This window comes from Bufo gargarizans, chromosome 4 (assembly GCF_014858855.1).
Source record: "Bufo gargarizans isolate SCDJY-AF-19 chromosome 4, ASM1485885v1, whole genome shotgun sequence".
Lineage (NCBI taxonomy): Eukaryota > Metazoa > Chordata > Amphibia > Anura > Bufonidae > Bufo > Bufo gargarizans.
In genome coordinates, this window is record NC_058083.1 from 69,930,915 (window position 1) to 69,952,357 (window position 21,443).

The 21,443-nt window shown below is 47.0% G+C and overlaps 1 protein-coding gene across 1 annotated transcript in view; it reads left to right on the top strand.

Moving 5' to 3' along the window:
• The first annotated feature begins 1,137 nt into the window (after positions 1 to 1,137).
• LOC122934891 (disintegrin and metalloproteinase domain-containing protein 17-like) overlaps positions 1,138 to 21,443 on the top strand; it is a 79,985-nt gene continuing 59,679 nt past the window's right edge. Inside the window, exons 1-2 of the mRNA XM_044290548.1 lie at positions 1,138 to 1,269; positions 7,418 to 7,728. Coding sequence (XP_044146483.1) covers positions 7,596 to 7,728 — 133 coding nt within the window. The 5' untranslated portion in view covers positions 1,138 to 1,269; positions 7,418 to 7,595. The remainder of the gene's footprint in view (positions 1,270 to 7,417; positions 7,729 to 21,443) is intronic.

A 21,443-nucleotide genomic window follows, 5' to 3' on the forward strand; every position in this document is an offset into this window, starting at 1 on the left:
AAAATGATGAGGCATGTCCTATTCTTGTCCGTTTTGCGGACAAGAATAGGCATTTCTATAATGGGCCTCCTGTTCTGTTAAGCAAACTGCAGAAGGCACACGGGCGTCATTTGTTTTTTGCGGATCTGCAATTTGCAGACCGCAAAAAACAACACGGTCGTGTGCATGAGCCAATAATGTGTGTATCTACACTTCACTGGTTTTCCACTGACCCTGGGTCCACGGTGACACCATGGGGTCATGAACTATTTTGTCAGTGACTTTGGACACTGACACTGGGTGTTAAGTCGCTATGTCATAATGTAACTCCCAGTATTAATAGTGCCCCCCAGTAATATTAATGCCTCCATTAGTGACCCCCAGAATTAATAATGCTCCTATTAGTGCCCCCATTAATATTAATGCCTACATTACTGCCCCGCAGAATTAATAATGCTCCCATTAGTATTAATGACTCGATTAGTGCCCTCTTGGGTTAATAATGCCCTCATTAGTGCCCCCAGTACTAGTAATGCCCCCATTAATAGTAACACCTCCATTAGTGCCCCCCAGAATTAATAATGCCCCCATTAGTGCCTTAGTAATAGTAATGCCCCATTAGTGCCCACTTCTCTGCGCAAAAAACACCTGCTGCTGACTGGAGGTGCACGCTTCAGCGTGATGACGCCTCGCAGGTCCTGCACATCCAGTGTTCACAGTGGCGCCTTCAAATGGAGGAGGTAAGTTTTTTTTTTTCCGGACAAGGATAGGCATTTTTACAATGGATCCACACAAAAAAAACGGATGCAATACAGATGTCACTCGTATTTTTTTTACGGATCCATGTTTTGCGGACCGTAAAATACATACAGTCGTGTGCACGAGCCCTATGCCATCTTAGACACGGAGGTGTGAAAGACGCCTAAAAAGTATCCTGGAAATCCAGCCTATACGCTACCCACAGACAGATCACAGTGCTCAGCCCGAGTTCACACATGCCGGAACTTGCACATGCGGATTTAACAATGCAGAGTCGCCAGGCGAGGCTTCACAGAAACTAGAAGGCTGCTTACGTAAACTACGTACGCTTATCACGTACCTTACGCAAGGCTGATCACATGCTGCAGAGTTTATTCACATGAGCGCAAGGATATTCCGTGGAAATAAAAGTTCCGGCTTTGTGTGTAGGAAGAGACTTGTTGCACGATTGTTCTTCATTTAGCGGAGAATTGTGTATCCGTGCGCTGCTCCCTCCGTTCTGCGGCCACATCCGGGTTCACCCCCGACCAGGTACGTGATGTGTTACTGTAGCCGGGCGGTATCTGCGGAGGGGCCGTCGTTATGGCGCTTCTCTGTACCTCGTGTTGTGTGCCTCTTAACCCTTTAGCTGCCTCTTCCTGCCCTTTCTCTGTTACTCATCCCCTCCTAGTGTTTTTGCTGTAGTTGCCATAGGATTATATAGTCCAGGGTAGATTTGTGTCACAAGATGCGGCTTTTGTGCGATTATTTTTTTTTCTATTAGTAAGATTAAACTTCCTTTTGTTTCCTGAAGAAGTTGATAGAAATGTCACATCACCGGCGCGTGCGATTTTATTATTTTTTTTTTTTCTGAGATTTTTCGGACATGGCCGTCAAGTTGATAAATTGATGGGCACCGCCATGGTCATGGGTCACGTTTTGGCAATAAAGGCCTATTCAGGATGCCAACATGCATTATGTGAGATTTTTCAGGGACAGCTCTTGTAATTTCAACAGGATGCCCAATAATCTTGTCATTTTTGCTTGACTAAAAAAAATGACTTAATGCTGCTGTATGGGCTTGCATGGGTTAAAACCCAGACTTTTCTTCGCTGAAGATAAGCGGCGCCATACGCGTCTCACGACCGTTGAGCATTGTAAATACACATGCGTGTGTGAAGGGGGCCATGACATGAGAGCTGTCATTTTTGCTGACTGCCGCCTTCCTTGACTCCAGGGGCCCCTGATGTCTTTGGTTTTGCTCATCTCTTTGCTTCCCTGAACTCGCAGACATAAGATTCAAGGGGGTTTCCAGAATTAGAAAAACCACGACTGCTTTCTTCCAGAAACAGCGCCACCCCTGTCCATGGATTGTGTGTGGTACTGCAGCTCAGCTCTGTTGGAGTCCATTGGATGGAGCTGCATTACCGTGCACAACCTTTGGACAGGGGTGGTGCTGTTTTTGGAAGAAAGCAGCCATGTTTTCCTAATTCTGGAGAACCCCTTTAAGATCTCATGTCGGCAGCCTGTGTACGGCAGACCCCAGATCTGTAAGACACTGATCCCAAAAATATCTGTGTGTGAACCTCTGCCGATAAATGATGGGAGTGATGCCGTCAGTGCCTCTGCAGTGCTCCTTCTGTTTCCATTCGTTGACATCCTGCAGACATAAGTGAAATACAGGTCCTTCTAAAATAATTAGCATATTGTGATAAAGTTCATTATTTTCTGTAATGTACTGATAAACATTAGACTTTCATATATTTTAGATTCATTACACACCAACTGAAGTAGTTCAAGCCTTTTATTGTTTTAATATTGATGATTTTGGCATACAGCTCATGAAAACCCAAATTTCCTATCTCAAAAAATTAGCATATTTCATCCGACCAATAAAAGAAAAGTGTTTTTAATACAAAAAAAGTCAACCTTCAAATATTAATGTTCAGTTCTGCACTCAATACTTGGTCGGGAATCCTTTTGCAGAAATGACTGCTTCAATGCGGCGTGGCATGGAGGCAATCAGCCTGTGGCACTGCTGAGGTGTTATGGAGGCCCAGGATGCTTCGATAGCGGCCTTAAGCTCATCCAGAGTGTTGGGTCTTGCGTCTCTCAACTTTCTCTTCCCAATATCCCACAGATTCTCTATGGGGTTCAGGTCAGGAGAGTTGGCAGGCCAATTGAGCACAGTAATACCATGGTCAGTAAACCATTTACCAGTGGTTTTGGCACTGTGAACAGGTGCCAGGTCGTGCTGAAAAATGACATCTTCATCTCCATAAAGCTTTTCAGCAGATGGAAGCATGAAGTGCTCCAAAATCTCCTGATAGCTAGCTGCATTGACCCTGCCCTTGATAAAACACAGTGGACCAACACCAGCAGCTGACATGGCACCCCAGACCATCACTGACTGTGGGTACTGACACTGGACTTCAGGCATTTTGGCATTTCCCTCTCCCCAGTCTTCCTCCAGACTCTGGCACCTTGATTTCCGAATGACATGCAACAGTCCAGTGCTGCTTCTCTGTAGCCCAGGTCAGGCGCTTCTGCCGCTGTTTCTGGTTCAAAAGTGGCTTGACCTGGGCAATGCGGCACCTGTAGCCCATTTCCTGCACACGCCTGTACACGGTGGCTCTGGATGTTTCTACTCCAGACTCAGTCCACTGCTTCCGCAGGTCCCCCAAGGTCTGGAATCGGTCCTTCTCCACAATCTTCCTCAGGGTCCGGTCACCTCTTCTCGTTGTGCAGCGTTTTCTGCCACACTTTTTCCTTCCCACAGAGGTGCCTTGATACAGCACTCTGGGAACAGCCTATTCGGTCAGAAATTTCTTTCTGTGTCTTACCCTCCTGCTTGAGGGTGTCAATGATGGCCTTCTGGACAGCAGTCAGGTCGGCAGTCTTACCCATGATTGCGGTTTTGAGTAATGAACCAGGCTGGGAGTTTTTAAAAGCCTCAGGAATCTTTTGCAGGTGTTTAGAGTTAATTAGTTGATTCAGATGATTAGGTTAATAGCTCGTTTAGAGAACCTTTTCATGATATGCTAATTTTTTTAGATAGGAATTTTGGGTTTTCATGAGCTGTATGCCAAAATCATCAATATTAAAACAATAAAAGGCTTGAACTACTTCAGTTGGTGTGTAATGAATCTAAAATATATGAAAGTCTAATGTTTATCAGTACATTACAGAAAATAATGAACTTTATCACAATATGCAAATTTTTTGAGAAGGACCTGTACATGGGGAGAGATTTATCAAACTGGTGTAAAGTAGAACTGGCATAGTTAACCATAGCAACCAATCGGCTTCCTCCTTTCATTTTCCAAAGGCGCTCTGAAAAATGAAAGGTGGAATCTGGTCGCTATGGGCAACTAAACCAGTTCTACTTTACACCAGTTTTGGTAAGGCTACTTTCACACTAGCGTTCGGGGCTCCGCTTGTAAGCTCCGTTTGAAGAGACTCACAAGCGGCCCCGAACGGATCCGTCCAGCCCTAATGCATTCTGTGTGGATGCGGATCCGCTCAGAATGCATCAGTCTGGCAGCGGATAGCATTTGTTTCCAGATCTGGACGCAGATCCGTCTGACAAATGCATTGAAATACCGGATCCGTCTCTCCGGTGTCATCCGGGAAAACGGATCCGTATTTATTTTTTTCATATTTTTACCGGATCCGGTTTTCTGGAACATTTGGTACCGGATCCGGCATTATTACATTTCAATGTTCCGGAATTTTGGCCGGAGAAAATACCCAGGCAACATACCGTGAGTGACTGAACTGATGCATACTGAACGGATCGCTCTCCATTCAGAATGCATTCGGATAAAACTGAAGTGTTTTTTTTTTCTGGTATTAAGCCCTGTGACAGAAGTCTATACCGGAAAACTTTAACGCAAGTGTGATAGTTACCTAAGTATACCCCATCTAGAGGGTTAGTAATCTGCCCCGTTTGCATAGCCTTTACAATTAAAGGGGTATTCCTATCTGCAGCAGTTATGGCGTGACTACAGGCGTGCTCTGCTCTTTCAGTAACTCCCCAAAAACTTAAAGGGGTCTTCTGTTCCGCTTCAGGTGTTCAGGAGCCTGTGCTGGGGGCAGAGCTGCAGGGACAGGGAGCGGCCGGACAGGAGGCGCTGTAGTAAAACTGTAGTCACAGATCACTAATGCCGCTGAACTAAAAAGCAAACGAGCAGCAAGATATGCGAAAAAGAGACGTCCGGCGATCATTCCCTGTAGGTGCTGACGTCTCATTTCTGAGCTCTAGGTGGATAGTGCTATGTGCAGGCGTGGCCGTCGCCCCATTCCCATTTTTGGGAAAAGAGACTGTTGTCAATCGGGGACTTCCTTTTAAAGCGAACCTTTCACCTGCATTTCACTTAATAAACGATCAAAAGTACCTTATAGATCATCCTCATTGTGTTATCATACAGTCTTGTCCCGCTTTTCTGCCATGTATATGCATGAAAAAAATCGCCTTATAAAGTACTCTACTCCAGCTCCACAAGTTACGATAGAAGTCAAGGGGGTAGCCCTTCCCTCACTCCAGGCTGTAACTCCCCTGCCCTAACCCCGCCTCTATGCAGTCTAATTGACACCCTGCTCAGTCGCCGGGACCGCGATTGTACAGGCGGCGCATGCATCACCGGCCTCAGTAGCAGCGCCTAATTCAGTTACAGGATCGCGCTTGACTTCTATCGTAACTTGTGGAGCTGGAGTAGAGTACTTTATAAGGCGATTTTTTTCATGCATATACATGGCAGAAAAGCGGGACAAGACTGTATGATAACACAATGAGGATGATCTATAAGGTACTTTTGATCGTTTGTTTAGTGAAATGCAGGTGAAAGGTTCGCTTTAAATAGGAGCAGAGCTGCAGTAACCAGGCATGGCCACTGCTCAGTGGATGGCGCTGTGTAGTGCTGGTGACTGAGATCCTGCCTGCAAGCAGGTGCCAGGAGTTAAAGGGGTTGTCCAGGTTCAGAGCTGAACCCAGACATATGTCCATTTTCACCCAGGCAGCCCCCCTGACTTGAGTATCAGAGCAGTTCATGCTCCTTTAGCGCAGGGCAAAGGCATTTTCAGGAGTTCCGGTGACGTACCGGGGCTCTCCATGGGGCTGCCAGGAAGCCTGGTGACGTCACCGGCAGTGATGGGCAGGCTTTAGCGCTGCCCTAGCCAGTAAAACGGCTAGGGCAGCACTAAAGCCTGCCCATCAGAGCCGGTGACGTCAACGAACACACTGCCGGGCCAAAACCTCCACCCAGCAGTGTTATTGTAAACAAAAGAGCCCTTGCCCTGCGAGATGTAGCACAGGGCAAGGGAGCGCAACGGAGCATGAGATGCTCCGATGCTAACATCAGGGGGGGCTGCCTGGGTAAAAATAAGGGTATGTCTTGGTTTAGTTCTTTCACACGAACGATACGGATTAGGCCCGGGTGCGTTCAGTGAAACTCGCACTATTTTGCAAGCAAGTTCAGTCAGTTTTGTCTGCAATTGCGTTCAGTTGTTTCCGCGTGGGTGCAATGCATTGTGATGCGTTTTTCACGCACTTGATAAAAAAACTGAAGGTTTACAAACAACATCTCCTAGCAACCATCAGTGAAAAACGCATCGCATCCGCACTTGCTTCAGAATGCAATGCGTTTTTCGCTGAAGCCCCATTCACTTCTATGGGGCCAACGCTGCATGAAAAACGCTGAATATAGAACCTGCTGCGTTTTTCGCGCAACGCAGAACTGATGCTTGAAAAAAAACGCTCATGTACACAGCCCCATTGAAATGAATGGGTCAGAATTCGGCGCAGGAGCTATGCGTTCACGTCACGGATTTCACTCGTGCAGAAAACTCGCCCGTGTGAAAGGGGCCTTAGAATTTAGAAGTAGTGATGAATGAAAGATGTCTGGTCCTCACCTGTATCTATGAGATCACTACATTGGCTCTGAGGGGAGAGGAAAGGAGCAGGGAAGCTACTGAGCACGTCCGTCCACTTCTGAGCGCGTGACAAGGTGGACCAGACGAATGAACAGCGCGGGGTGCTGCCAGAGAGGAAACTAGAATGTATTTTTATTGCATATGAATTGCCCTTTTTATTCATTGTATATTAAGACTTTTGTGGGTTAAAGGGTTATTCCTATCTTAGACAATGGGGGCATATTGCTAGGATTGGTGCATGTTGGGCCCATTGGTGTGTGATTGGGCCCATTGTCTGATTGGTGCGGGTCCCAGAAGGTGATGGCCAGAGGACCCCGGCATTTCCAGAGTCCGGCCACCACCAAGCGCTCTCCCCACAGTAGTGAATGGGCGCTCACAGCGCTTGCGCGGGCACAGCTCCCAATTATTTCTATGGGGCCAATGGAAACTGCCAAGCCAGCGCTCAGCTATTTTCGCCGGCCCCATAGAAATGAATAGGGTGCGTCTGTGCATGCGCAGTGCGCCCTCCACAACCTTCAGGGGTCTATTCTCGATGTAGGTGCGGATCCTGCATCTATCAGACAATGGGGGCTTATCCTAGTGATATGCCCCCATTGTCTCGGATGGGTAGTAACTTTCCTATGACCAATCCTCTGGGGGTCTGGCTAGCCCCCTGCCATCATGCACTCATCTGTATTTTATAGCGCTGACATACCCCCCCTCCCAGCTCATCACAGACATTAGCATTATGCTGTCCTATTCTCACTGTGCCTTGTGTTTCTCTCTCCAGACAGGTGATAGAAGTATGGTGGTCACCTTTTTCTTTTACATTTCCTTGAAGACGTGAAGAAGACCTTTCACTGCCGGCAGCAGCCGCCCCTCGTCATGCTGACGGTGGATGGACCGGTTGTGTATTGACTGTTTGGAGTCTTAACCTCTGGAACACAGATCCCTGGTTAGGAAACAAGATGGATTCCTGCGGACCTTGCAGCTTCATCCATTCAGCGCTGGTCCTCTCCCTGTTACTCTTCTTATCGCCAGGACCGGCACATGGCGAGCGAATACCTGTAGGTCATCCGCGGGATAACTCTGGAGAACACGGTAAGAGCTGCCTGGTGTCACTACTGTTATATGTGTGTAGCAGGGGCATGCAGTATCCTGTTACTAAATCTGGGAGCAATTCCAGTAATGCAGAACAGTTCCTTTTATCTGCCACTTTGGGCAAAACACATTGGATGCCAGATAGGGCTGCACGATATGGGAATTTTGTGCGATTGCGATTAGGGCCCTAAAAATTGCGATAACGATATGCAATGCAATATTTTAAGGGAATTGTGCTAGAGGTCTATTTGCTTGGATTTTCCCATATGAGCCGCTGACGCGGCTGGGTATGACATAGTTATGGGGGATCTGTGGAGGACGCTGTTATGTGGGGGCGGGGGGGATCTGTGGCGGACGCTGTTATGTGGGGGGGGATCTGTGGAGGACGCTGTTATGTGGGGGGGGGATCTGTGGAGGACGCTGTTATGTGGGGGCGGGGGGGGGGGGATCTGTGGCGGACACTGTTATGTGGGGGCGGGATCTGTGGAGGACGCTGTTATGTGGGGGGGGGATCTGTGGAGGACGCTGTTATGTGGGGGGATCTGTGGAGGACGCTGTTATGTGGGGGGATCTGTGGAGGACGCTGTTATGTGGGGGGGGGATCTGTGGAGGACGCTGTTATGTGGGGGGGGATCTGTGGAGGACGCTGTTATGTGGGGGGGGGGGATCTGTGGAGGACGCTGTTATGTGGGGGGAATCTGTGGAGGACGCTGTTATGTGGGGGGGGGGGGGATCTGTGGAGGACGCTGTTATGTGGGGGGAATCTGTGGAGGACGCTGTTATGTGGGGGGGATCTGTGGCGGACGCTGTTATGTGGGGGGGATCTGTGGAGGACGCTGTTATGTGGGGGGGGATCTGTGGATGGCGCTGTTATGTGGGGGGGGATCTGTGGCGGACGCTGTTATGTGGGGGGGGGGATCTGTGGAGGACGCTGTTATGTGGGGGGGGGGTCTGTGGATGGCGCTGTTATGTGGGGGGGGGATCTGTGGAGGACGCTGTTATGTGGGGGGGGGGATCTGTGGATGGCGCTGTTATGTGGGGGGGGGGGATCTGTGGATGACGCTGTTATGTGGGGGGGGGATCTGTGGATGACGCTGTTATGTGGGGGGGGGGATCTGTGGCGGACGCTGTTATGTGGGGGGGGATCTGTGGAGGACGCTGTTATGTGGGGGGGGTCTGTGGATGGCGCTGTTATGTGGGGGGGGGGGTCTGTGGATGGCACTGTTATGTGGGGGGGGGATCTGTGGAGGACGCTGTTATGTGGGGGGGGGATCTGTGGATGGCGCTGTTATGTAAGGGGGGGGGGGGATCTGTGGATGACGCTGTTATGTGGGGGGGGGGGATCTGTGGATGACGCTGTTATGTGGGGGGGGGATCTGTGGATGACGCTGTTATGTGGGGGGGGAATCTGTGGATGACGCTGTTATGTGGGGGGGGATCTGTGGATGACGCTGTTATGTGGGGGGGGGCATCTGTGGATGACGCTGTTATGTGGGGGGGGGCATCTGTGGATGACGCTGTTATGTGGGGGGGGGAATCTGTGGATGACGCTGTTATGTGGGGGGGGGATCTGTGGATGACGCTGTTATGTGGGGGGGGGGATCTGTGGATGACGCTGTTATGTGGGGGGGGCATCTGTGGATGACGCTGTTATGTGGGGGGATCTGTGGATGACGCTGTTATGTGGGGAGATCTGTGGAGGACGCTGTTATGGGGGAATCTGTGGAGGACGCTGTTATGGGGGAATCTGTGGAGGACGCTGTTATGGGGGAATCTGTGGAGGACGCTGTTATGGGGGAATCTGTGGAGGACGCTGTTATGGGGGAATCTGTGGAGGACGCTGTTATGGGGGAATCTGTGGAGGACGCTGTTATAGGGGAATCTGTGGAGGACAGTTATGGGGGACTTGTGGATGGCACTGTTATAGGGGATGTGTGCTATGACACATAGGGCCATGAGGGGGGCCAGCATAAGACACACATATAGCATCTTATGCTGGTCCCCCTCATTGCCCTATGTGTCCTAAACTGCAATAAACATAACTGGCTTTGTGTGTGAAGTATTTTACTACTGTGTGAAACAAGCTCTCTCCTATTGATAAAATGGCCAGCCTCTGTAGTCTGTACTCACTGTCACAGTACTATGAATGCACTGCAGCGAGGTGGCCGGCCGGCACGTGACTGACGTCACTTAGTAACGCCCAGGAAGCAGGAGCGTTACTAAGTGACGTCAGTCACGCGCCGGCTGGCCTGCTCACTGCCGTTCGCTGCAGTGCATTCATCGTAATGGTGAGTACAGAGGCCGGCTATTTTATCAATAGGAGTCAGAGAGAGCTTGTTTCACACAGTAGTGAAATACTTTACACAAAAAGCCAGTTATGTGCGCGGGGCCCCTTGATATATAATCGCGGCATTTTCGGGTCGGCCAAATCGCCATATCGCATTTGCCGATTATAGCGATTCGATTTTTTTTCTATATATATCGTGCAGCCCTAGTCACTAACATTTCACACAACTTTGCATAAATCAACAGTAAAAACAGCCAACTGTAATCATATTACACAAATCAATGCAAGTCTAGGGAGAGGGGAGTGAGCAGAAACTGAGGTTAAAAGGCACAGACAAACAGAAACTGCACAGCTACCTACATAGGAAGGTTACCGCTCATCTCAAGTGTTTTATTTGCAAAACTACAGGTCAGTACATCTCTGTAATGTCCCACATTATCTTGGTATCTTGGGGCTGCTTCTGAGTGACTGTGAGACAGTTAAGAATATTCTCCTCTACTTTCTGTGTGCAGTGGACCGCAGCTAGTCTGCTCCCACCATGACTGAGAGAACTGCAGACTAGATGTTCAGCAAGCACTGACAAAAACTGCTAAAATGTGCCAGATACAAGTGATATAGTGGCCAGAGAGTGTTATTCCTCCTCATGTACACACTGTACTACTGATTAATGCAAAGTTTGTTGAAAGCTCAGTGACGATTTACACTGATGAGCAAAAGGGTAACAACGTTTTGAACTTTTGATTTTCAAGCTCTATATCTCACCATCCACTACAGCGCCAAACGTCAGGCTACCATCATTTTCGCTCATACATAAATTGGACTTCCAACCATTGACCATATGATTAGTTATGCAGATTCTTGTCATGTAACTACATTGTTATTGTTTTGCTCCTGGTGGTGGAGCAATCTTTTTCTTCTTATAAAATACAAATTACAACCTGTTCTCACATTCCTTAATAGCTCAGTGTGTTATTAGGTTTATTCCCAAGCGAAAGGTCACCGGTTCGAATCCAGGAGCCATGAAGATTTCCCAAGAAAAGAGAAACTGCATCATCCAGCGAATCGCTAGCGATATCTCGGCCAAGAAAATTGCCAAACTGCATCGTGTGAGCATCATGACAGTTGGAAGAATATGAAGTTAAGTCCATCCATCCATTCCAAAGCCAAGTGGTGGACGTCCAGGCAAAATATCGGAGTCAACAGGTCGGCTAATCACAAGGTCTATCAGTTGTGGTGCAACAAACACGGCAGTGAGATCACAGACATCCATGCAAGCACCGTGCGATTACAAAAGTGTGAAATGGTGGCTTGAAAAAAAGGTGAAGAAGCCTTAACTTCAATATCGTCATAAGAAGTGTCGGCTCGAGATAAAAGTCAATAGACTGGGCTCTGTTTGGTGCAAATGGGTCTGGAAGGAATAAGGGAAAAGGGGGCAGATCGAGAAATTGAAGGAACTGTCAAGTTTGGTGGAGGAAGCCTGATGATATGGGGTTGTTTCACAGCCAAAGGCATTGGATACTTGACCCGTATCGATGGTGGTCTCAATGCTGAGCTGTATGCGAGTATCCTACAAGACGAGTTACTTTGTACACTCAAGTACTATGGGTATGAAAAGGACGACAATCAAGCACGACAACGACCCAAAACATACGAGCGAAGAAATAAATGGTTGAAGAAATGGTTCAATGACAATGAAGTAGAGGTGCTGGATTGGCGCCCCCAATCGAACACTTGTGGGTAGAGTTGAAGAAAAAAACAAAACACTGTATTCGTACCCAAATGGGTTGACCAGTATACACCAACACCAAAGCCTCATTACTGATCTGCTAGAAATAGGCCCGCAGAGTCCTAACGAAGGCTTAACTGGACTACTGGTGTGTATTGGCACCCTTTAATTCCTTACCCAGTTTCAGGCTCCTGGTTTTGGTGTGGCTTTCAAGATGGCAGGGGTCATGTGAATTAGCTATGTGATCGCCTCCCCAGTTGTATCCTCCTCTGAACCTGTAGTGAAATCATCCAGCGAACGTGCTGATAGGCGTTAAATGTGCATGGGAAAACTCTTCCATGTACAAAGACCACCACTGGCCATACTCTTCCAAGTACTGTGTGCTCTGCTTTTCTCACACATTGCACACTTTTCAATGGCACACTCCTGCACCAGAGACGGTAACGTAACGAAATACCGGTGACAGTACAATATATAACGGCAGGATATTCCTCCTTTCATGTTTTGCCAAGGCTTCTCTCGTATATGGCTTCTAGTCAATTGCTCTCCGCAGGACGTCTGCCAAGGTTTCCTCTCAGCCGGCCACTTCAGCTCTCGTGCCTTCTGTCAGTGGGAAGAGGCTTACATTTCCTGCACTAAGAGTTATGGCTCCCGTCAGTGCCACGAGAGCGGCGGCAAGAAAGTGATCCCTCAGCTTGTTAACTGCACAGAGCGCTCGCTCTCCTGAGGGGCTCGTTATCCCCGCGCTTCATGTTAACCATAAGATGTGGCAAACAATAAATCCATCCCCATGTAAAAGAATAACAGACGTCTTCTATGCGAGTATTCTTCCTAGTAATATTTTCGCCAAGGTAATTTTATTTATTACTCTAGGACTCGGAAAACTGTGCTAAAAAGTTTCCAATACATCTATAGCCAAGTGCGTTTTATAGTACGGTGCAGAGACCCACCAGCCACCAAATGCGTAAGGAAGTATACCGACTCCACTGTCAGCAGGTTCAGGGGGCATGTCAGGTGTCAACAAGCCCAATTCTTAGTTCCCAATAAAACAAGCCTGATAAGGGACAGCTTAACCCCTTCAACTCTGGGCCTGTTTTCACCTTCCTGCCCAGGTCATTTTTTGCAAATCTGACATGTCACTTTGTGGTGATAACTTTAAAACGCTTTTACTTATACAAGCCATTCTGAGATTGTTTTCTCATTACATATTGTACTTCATGACAGTGGTAAAAAAAAATAAAAAAAGATTTATTCATAAAAAATAACAAATCTACCAAAAATTTCTCTACTTTGATAATATATAGTAATTACTTTACATTCCCCATATGTATACTTCATGTGTGGATCATTTTGAAAATGATATTTTATTTTTTGGGGACATTACAAGGCTTAGAAGTTTGGAAGCAAATCTTGAAATTTTTCGGAAAGTTTCCAAAACCCACTTTTTAAAAGGACCAGTTCAGGTCTGAAATCCCTTTGTGAGGCTTACATAATAGAAACCACCCAAAAATGACCCTATTTTAGAAACTACACCCCTTAAGGTATACAAAACTGATTTTACAAACGTTGTTAACCCTTTAGGTGTTCCACAAGAATTGATGGAAAATGGAGATGAAATTTCAGAATTTCCCTTTTTTGGCAGATTTTACATTTTAATCAATTTTTTCCAGTAGCAAAGCAGGGGTTAACAGACAAATAAAACTCAATATTTATTACCCCGATTCTGCGGTTTACAGAAACACCCCACATGTGATCGTAAACTGCTGTAGGGGCACACGGCAGGGCGCAGAAGGAAAGGAACGCCATATGGTTTTTGGAAGGCAAATTTAGCTGAACTGGATTTTAGCTGCCATGTCCCATTTGAAGCCCCCCTGAAGCACCCCTTCAGTGAAACAAAAAAAAGTGACATTTTGTAAACTACGGGATAAGGTGGCAGTTTTATTGGTACTATTTTGGAGTACATATGATTTTTAATTGCTCTATATTACGTTTTTTGTGAGGCAAGGTAACAAAAAAAAAAATGGATGTTTCGGCACAGTTTTTATTTTTACAGCGTTTACCTGAGGGATTAGGTCATGGGACTTGGCAATACCTAATAGGTCTACTTTTTCTTATTTATGTAAGTTTTATACAATAATAGCATTTTTGAAACCAAAATAACAATATTTTAGTGTCTCCATAGTCTGCGAGCCATAGCTTTTTTTTTTTGACCGATTCTCTTAGGTAGGGTCTCATTTTTTGCGGGATGAGGCGACGGTCTGATTGGTACTATTTTGGGGGGCATACACCTTTTTGATCACTTGCTGTTGCAATTTTTGTGATGTAATGTGACAATGTTTTTTTTTTTTTTTTTTTTTTGTTCACTTGAGTGGTTAGGTCATGTAATATTGTTATAGAGCTGGTTGTTACGGACGTGGCGATACCTAATATGTATATTTTTTTTTATGTATTTCACTTTAGCACAATAATAGCAGTTTTGAAACAAAAAAAATTAGAGCTATAGTTTTTTTTATTTTTTGGGCGATTGTCTTAGGTAGGGGCTAATTTTTTGCGGGATGAGGTGACTGTTTTATGGATACCATTTTGGGGGGCATACGCCTTTTTAAACGCTTGGTGTTGCCATTTTTTTTTGTCACCTTACATTACAAAAAGTGAATTTTTTTATTTTTTTGTGGCGTTTATCGGACAGGGTGGATCATGTGATATTTATAGAGCCGGTCATTACGGACGTGGCATTATAAAAGAAGGGGAAAGGGGCGTTTTTTTTTTTTTTTTTTTTTTTTTTTCTTTTTTACTTTATTAATTTTAATAAAAACACTTTTTTTTACTTTACTTTATTTATGACATTCACTTTTGGGGGTCTGATCTCCTCTGCAATGCATTACAATACATCTGTATTGTAATGCATTGCCTGTTAGTGTATGACACTGAGTAATACACTAACAGGTTGCCAAGGAGACGGGCCTGAGGCTGGATCTCCTTGGTTCCCGTAGAAGGCAGTTCCCGATGCCGTGCAAGGCATTGGGCAGCCTCTGCAGGGCATCGGGCTGCCTTGTGTCGCATTGGGTCCCCGCCACATCAGCGCAGGGACTCGATTTGATCGGTCACCCGACACAAACCTCTTCTATGTCGCGGTCAGCACAGACCGCGGCATAGAAAGGGTTAATCTGCCGGCATCGGCTTTTACAGCGATAGCGGCGTATACAGCAGGGGCCCGGCTACCACGGACTGCCAGGCCCGCCCGATCACTATGACGTACTATTACGTTAAATTGCGGGAACTCAGTGGTTCCCATGACGTAGTAGTATGTCAAAGGTCGGGAAGGGGTTAAAGGAGGTCAGATGTTCCCTTTAACGCCATAAAGTGACCCTCTGGTTCAGGAAAAAAAAAAAAATCACTAAGGGCTCATGCACACCAACGTATTTTGTTTCTGTTTCCGTTCCATTTATTTATTTCTTTATTTTGCGGATAGGATGCGGACCTATTCATTGCAATGGGTGTGCTGGCCGCATCCATATGTCCGTTCTGTAGCCCTGCAAAAAAAGATTGAACATTGTTACAATGGATCTGCAAAAAAAAAAAATGATGCAATATGGATGTCACACAGACGTCATCCGTACTTTTTGCGGATCACAAAAAACATACGGTCGTGTGCATGAACCCTAACTCCAGATCGAACAGCACACTTACCTGGTGACCTCCTTTTCATCTTTTTAACTACAGATCCACTAATTCCCCGGCTCCTCTTCTGCCATTCGCTTCTCTGACTGCCGTATGCACACCGTACAATTGGTAGACAACTTCCTGCTGTCCTTGGATTGGCCAGCACTGATCACGTGAACGGCGCTGCCCAATCCAAGAGCAGGACTATCCTGGGCTACTGCTGCACCAGATAGTCTGAGAAGCGGTGCGGCCATCTTGGATAGCAGAGGAGGAGCTGGAAAATTAGCAGATCCGCAACTAAAAAGATGACCCAGGTAAGTGAACCAGGGGGTCGCTTTAATGACCAGCTGTTGTCTTCGGGCAGCAAGCGGTGCAGTCCCTGAATCTGCAGTTGCATATTTTGGCGCAGTTGCAGAAACGCACCTGCTATAACAGGAGACGTTCAGGTCCCGAGCAGAGACAGCCCAGGACCCCGAGAAGATGACAGGAGAGGTTTATAACCACTCCAAGCACAATTGGGTCATTTATCAAACTGGTGTAAAGTAGAACTGGGTCAGTTGTCCATAGAAACCAATCAGATTCCAGCTTTAATTTTCCAAAGGAGCTGTCCAAAATGAAAGGTGGAATCCGATTGGTTGCTATGGGCAACTAAGCCAGTTCTACTTTACACCAGTGTGATAAATTACCCAAAATGAGTGTTATATAGTGAATAGATGAAGTGTAAATGCTTCTACCGGACCCGGCTACCGTGTGACTGCTGGGTATTCGCTGGGCACAGCAAAACCTCTCCACAGGGGCCCGTTTTCCCCTTTACCTGGGGCTACTATGGATGCTCCAGCTACAGAAGAAAATTGCTAAATAAAAAAAAATATATATATATTATAAAGTGTAAATGTCCCCGACGGGTGTTTTGTGGCCTCTCAGGGCAAATAATACATACCAAAATGACACACACAAAAATATGAAATAAAAATAATGGAAAACCCAACCATCACCACAGCTGCTCCATTCACAGAAATACTATATACATTAGGTAATAAAGTGAATGTCACAAATTAAGGAATCTAGTTATTTAGGTGTCAATAAACCTCAAAAAGAAGTTTAAAAAAAAGAATAATCTCTAAACAACTTGTTAAAGGGGTTATCCAGTTTCATAAACAGCCCCCCATGTGCCGGGCCCCTCAGAGGGAATACACTTACGCCACTCCTGGTCCCCGCACCGCCGCTGCTGTTTCTCCCTGTACACGGTGTCGGGGAGGGGAGCAGCCAATGGCAGGGAGGGGCAGGGACGAGTCTCCCTAGTGTCACCTGCGATGCTAGAAAGGCTCGTCCCCGCCTGCCATTGGCTGCCCCCCCCCCCCCCCTCCTACACCGGATGTTTTCATCCATGTACAGGGAGAATCAGCAGCAGCGGTGCAGGGACCAGGAGCGGGGTAAGTATATTACCTCTGAGGGGCCCGGCACATGGGGGCGCTGTTTGTGAAATTGGATAACCCCTTTAATAACAGCCCTATGTCGTGAAAAAGAAAAACATGCTGCAAGTTAACAAATCAGAGACAGCCCCTTTTAAGATGGGGCCGCTCCCAGCACCCGTGGCAAACAGCCGATTTCTGCCAAAGGAAGCCACAGTAGGAGAGACATGGCATTACATGGCGGCCATCTTGTGTTAAAGTGACAGTCCGTCTGAACTCGTACAGTCGCTCGTGTTTTACTGTTCTTTCCTTTCTAATTGCAAAATGAAGCAACCATCTAAATTGTCTTCATTATAAATGTTCTACCATTTTGTTGCTGCGGAGTCTGTGTAACTCCTTCACCTAGCTGCTGAATCTGTCACAAGTGCACCAGAGCTCTCTGCTCCTCCTCCCTTCTTACAGTGCTAGGCCTCATGTACACGGTCCGCAAAATAAAGATCCCTGCCTTGTGCATGCCACCATTTTGTACAAGCTCCTGTAGAAACTACCTATCCTTGTCTGCAAAACGGACAAGGAAAGGACATGTTTCATCTTTTTTTGTGGGGGCGCAAAACAGACATACGGATGCATACAGCACATGGTGTGCTGTCCGCATCTTTGGCAGCCCTATTGAAATGTCCAATAATACAGTCGTGTGCATGAGGCCTTAGAGATTGCAAAAAGGAGTGGAAGGAAAATGTACATGGCAGATCAGAGAGTGCAGAGGGAGGAAAACATCCCCATTATCAGGGAGGGCTGATCACACAGGCTGTGGTGAAGTGCCCATGGCAAATTCTGCCTCAGCATTAATGACTGAGTACAGAGTGATTAAGACAGCAATACTAAAATGAAAAAAAATATCGCCTGCGCTATGGCCGCAACACACAGGCGATTTTTAATGCAGTAGTGAGGTCTGTATGTCAGAGTAGGCCACGAAACCGGCGACCACCAGAGACAACTGTCTCCTACAGCCTCTTGGTCCATGTTCAATGAGACATGGATCAAAGTAGTGCATGCCCCTAGTTTTCTGCACGGAGGGACTGGAAACCCCTTTAATCACTGAATCATGAAAGAGTATGAATTTCTCAACCCTTCGTGATTTTCAAAATCTCTGCTTGCTGTTAGTGATGTGGAAGATTTATATATTTTTTCTGTTCAGAGAATAAAGAAAAAGCACAGAACCAATACGTCTCACAGCTGAGCATTCGCTACAATGTTATCTAGTCTGGACAATCCTCTACGAGCCAACGACACACACTTTTGCCGTCTTTATGGTCTGCTACAATGTATCGGTGCAGCTAAAATATGCTTGTCTGGCAAAGTACCAATGCTGAATAGCGATACGCTAATCAGTGACTGCAGTGCGGTGGGATCAGCGCTAACCGACGCTAACTACCTAACAAAGGGGCCTAAACTATCCTAAAACCTAACCGTCAATACTAGTGAAAAAAAAGTTTACACTGATCACTTTTTTCCCTTTCACTAGTGATTGACAGGGGTGATCAAGGGGTTAATTGGGGTGATGGGGGGTTATCTGGGGGCTAAGTGTAGTGTTTGCTGTGTACTTACAGTAATGTGTGCTCTTCTGCTGGGACCAACCGACGAAAAGGACCAGCAGAGGAGCACAGAAGCCATTTAACACCTTATATTTATAAATATAAGGTGTTATATGGCTTCTGATTCTTCTTTTTTTTTTTAAGTCACCAGCCTGCCAGCGATGATCATTGGCTGGCAGGCTGGTGACAAAATACTCCTTTAACGATTCCCGGCCCGCACTGCGCATGTGTGGGCCGGCTCTGCCCGAAATCTCGCGTCTCGCGAGAGGACGCGCCGGTGCGTCCAGGAGGAATTACAGGGCCGCCGCCAGGACGCGATCCTGCGTGCGGCGGTCCTGTACTGGTTAAAGGGTCAGGTCTTGGCGCTGTCCATCCTCTTCCAGCGTCCTTTGGCCCCCCTCGGGCCTGTCAAAACCTTTATTCAGAGAGTTGCTCATTCTGTGCCCCCCGTATCGCTCCCCCGTTCCACCCTGGGACCTTAATGTTGTGCTCTCGGCGCTCCAGGCCTCCCCCTTCGAGCCGTTACGAAGGATCTCTGTTCGCCTTTTGTCCTGCAAAGTCATGTTCCTTGTGGCTATCGCGTCTCTCCGACGGGTGTCTGAATTGGCGGCGCTCTCTTGTGCTGAGCCCTTTTTGGTTTTCGACCAGGATAAGGCTCTTCTCTGTCCGGTCCCTTCCTTCCTTCCGAAGGTGGTCTCCGCCTTTCATCTCAATGAGGACATCGTCCTCCCTTCCCTTTGTCCGTCTCCTTCTCACCCTCGAGAACGGGAGCTGCACCGCTTGGATGTAGTTAGGGCCCTGAAGATATACCTGGAGGTCACCGGTCCCTTTCGGCGCACAGACTCTCTTTTTGTGGTTCCGGAGGGTCCGCGCAGGGGGGTTGGCGGCGTCCAGGGTGTCTATTGCCCGCTTCATCAAGATGGCTATTGCTGATGCTTACCGCGCCAAGGGCAGGGATCCGCCCCTTGGTGTTACCGCTCATTCTACCAGAGCGGTCGGTGCCTCTTGGGCTCAGATGAATCGGGCTTCGGCTGAACAATTGTGCAAGGCAGCCACCTGGTCTTCCTTGCACACCTTCACCAAGTTCTACAGGGTGAACACTTATGCATCGGCAGATGCTGCTTTAGGCCGCCTGGTTTTACAATCAGCGGTTTCTTAATACCTCCGGTGGTTTCATCTTGGGCTGTGGAGGGACCTATTGGACTGCTCTCGAACATCCCAAGGTTTCCTGTGTCCCCCAAGGAATTGGGCGAGAAAACGAGATTCTTGTATAACTTACCAGTAAAATCTCTTTCTCGCTCTTCCTTGGGGGACACAGCACCCACCTATTATTCTGGTTCTACAGGTTACGGTTTAGTTTTCCCTGTCGGGTAGTTGATTTGTTTGGTTTCACTTGGTTGGTCGTGGCCTTTTTTTCACTACTTGGACACGCAACTGGTAGTCTCTCTCTCTCTCTCTAGGCTGAGGGTATAGCTGATGGAGGAGGGGCTTAACAGTTTTCACTTCGTGTCACGCCTCCTAGGGAGTTGAGCTATACCCAAGGTTTCCTGTGTCCCCCAAGGAAGAGCAAGAAAGAGATTTTACTGGTAAGTTATACAAAAATCTTGTTTTTCCAATATTGAGACCCAGCAGAGGATCTCAATACTGGAAAAAAAACGATTCCGCTTTGTCCCCATTCATTGTCAATGGACACAAAACGTAACTGAACAGAACATAGTGCTCCAAAATGCATTCTGTTCTCATACCGAAAAGCAAACCGCAGCATGTTGTAGTGTGCTTTCCGTCCTGGGATGTGGAGCAAGACGGATCTCTGACACAATAGAAAACTGATCCGTCCCCTATTGACTTTCAATGGTGTTCATGACGGATCCGTCTTGGCTATGTTAAAGATGATACAACAGGATCCATTCATAACGGATGCAGATGGTTGTATTATCAGTAACGGAAGCGGTTTTGCTGGACCCTGCCGGATTCAGTAAAAACGTTTGTGTGAAAGTAGCCTAAGGCTTGTTTTACATGAGCCATACGGAATGAGTCAGGATCTGTTCAGGAAAAAACTGATGGTTTTGCACACAAGTTTAATCAGTTTTGTCTGCGATTGCGTTCAGTGTATGCGTTTTTCCACGCCAATGTAATCAGTTTTTGGTGTTTTTCAATCTCGTGAAGAAAAACTGAAAAATGGATCCAGAGCTGCATGAAAAACGCACAGTATAGAATATGCTGTGATTTTTCCTGAATTCAGAGTTGATTCGTGAAAAACGTACATGTACACAGACCCATAGAAATGAATGGTTCTGGATGCTGAGTGTTCACTACATGCATCGCATCCGGACGGAGAACTCGCTCACGTGAAAGAGGCCTAAAATGGTTAAATATGTTGGAAATTCAAATATTGAAACGTATCCACAGACTATTTGGCCTTTCCGTTGCTGGTACTTGTAGTGCGTCACTGGATGTGTGTGGTATTATTATATATCAATACCTTTCAGTGCAGTGACGTTTACAGTACTGTACGGGTAAATTTGCTGCTCATTTCTGAGGAAGTGTGTGTATAAATGAGGAACTTCCAGAGACGTGTGTCATGAGTGACTAAGGCTACTTTGACACTAGCGTTAATATTTTCCCGTATTGAGATCTGTCATAGGCTTTCAATACCGGAAAAAAATAAACTCTTCCGTTTTGTCCCCATTAATTGTCAATGGGGACAAACCGTAACTGAACAGAACGGAGTGCTCCAAAATGCATTCTGTTCCGTTCTCATACCGGAGAGCAAACCGCAGCATGCTGCGGTTTGCTTTCCATCCTGGGATGCGGAGCAAGACGGATCCGTCATGATCCACAATGCAGGTCAATGGGGACGGATCCCGGTAACGCTCCCAGTCACCTGCCTGTGCAGGGAACTGAAGCCGCCCCATTCACTTGCACAGCCGGGTCACCAGGGCGCCATTATGGAGGGAAAAACAGTGAAGGGGCACAGCGCTAAATCAGTGCTACACCCACCATCATAAACTGACCCCATAGTCTAGTGATGT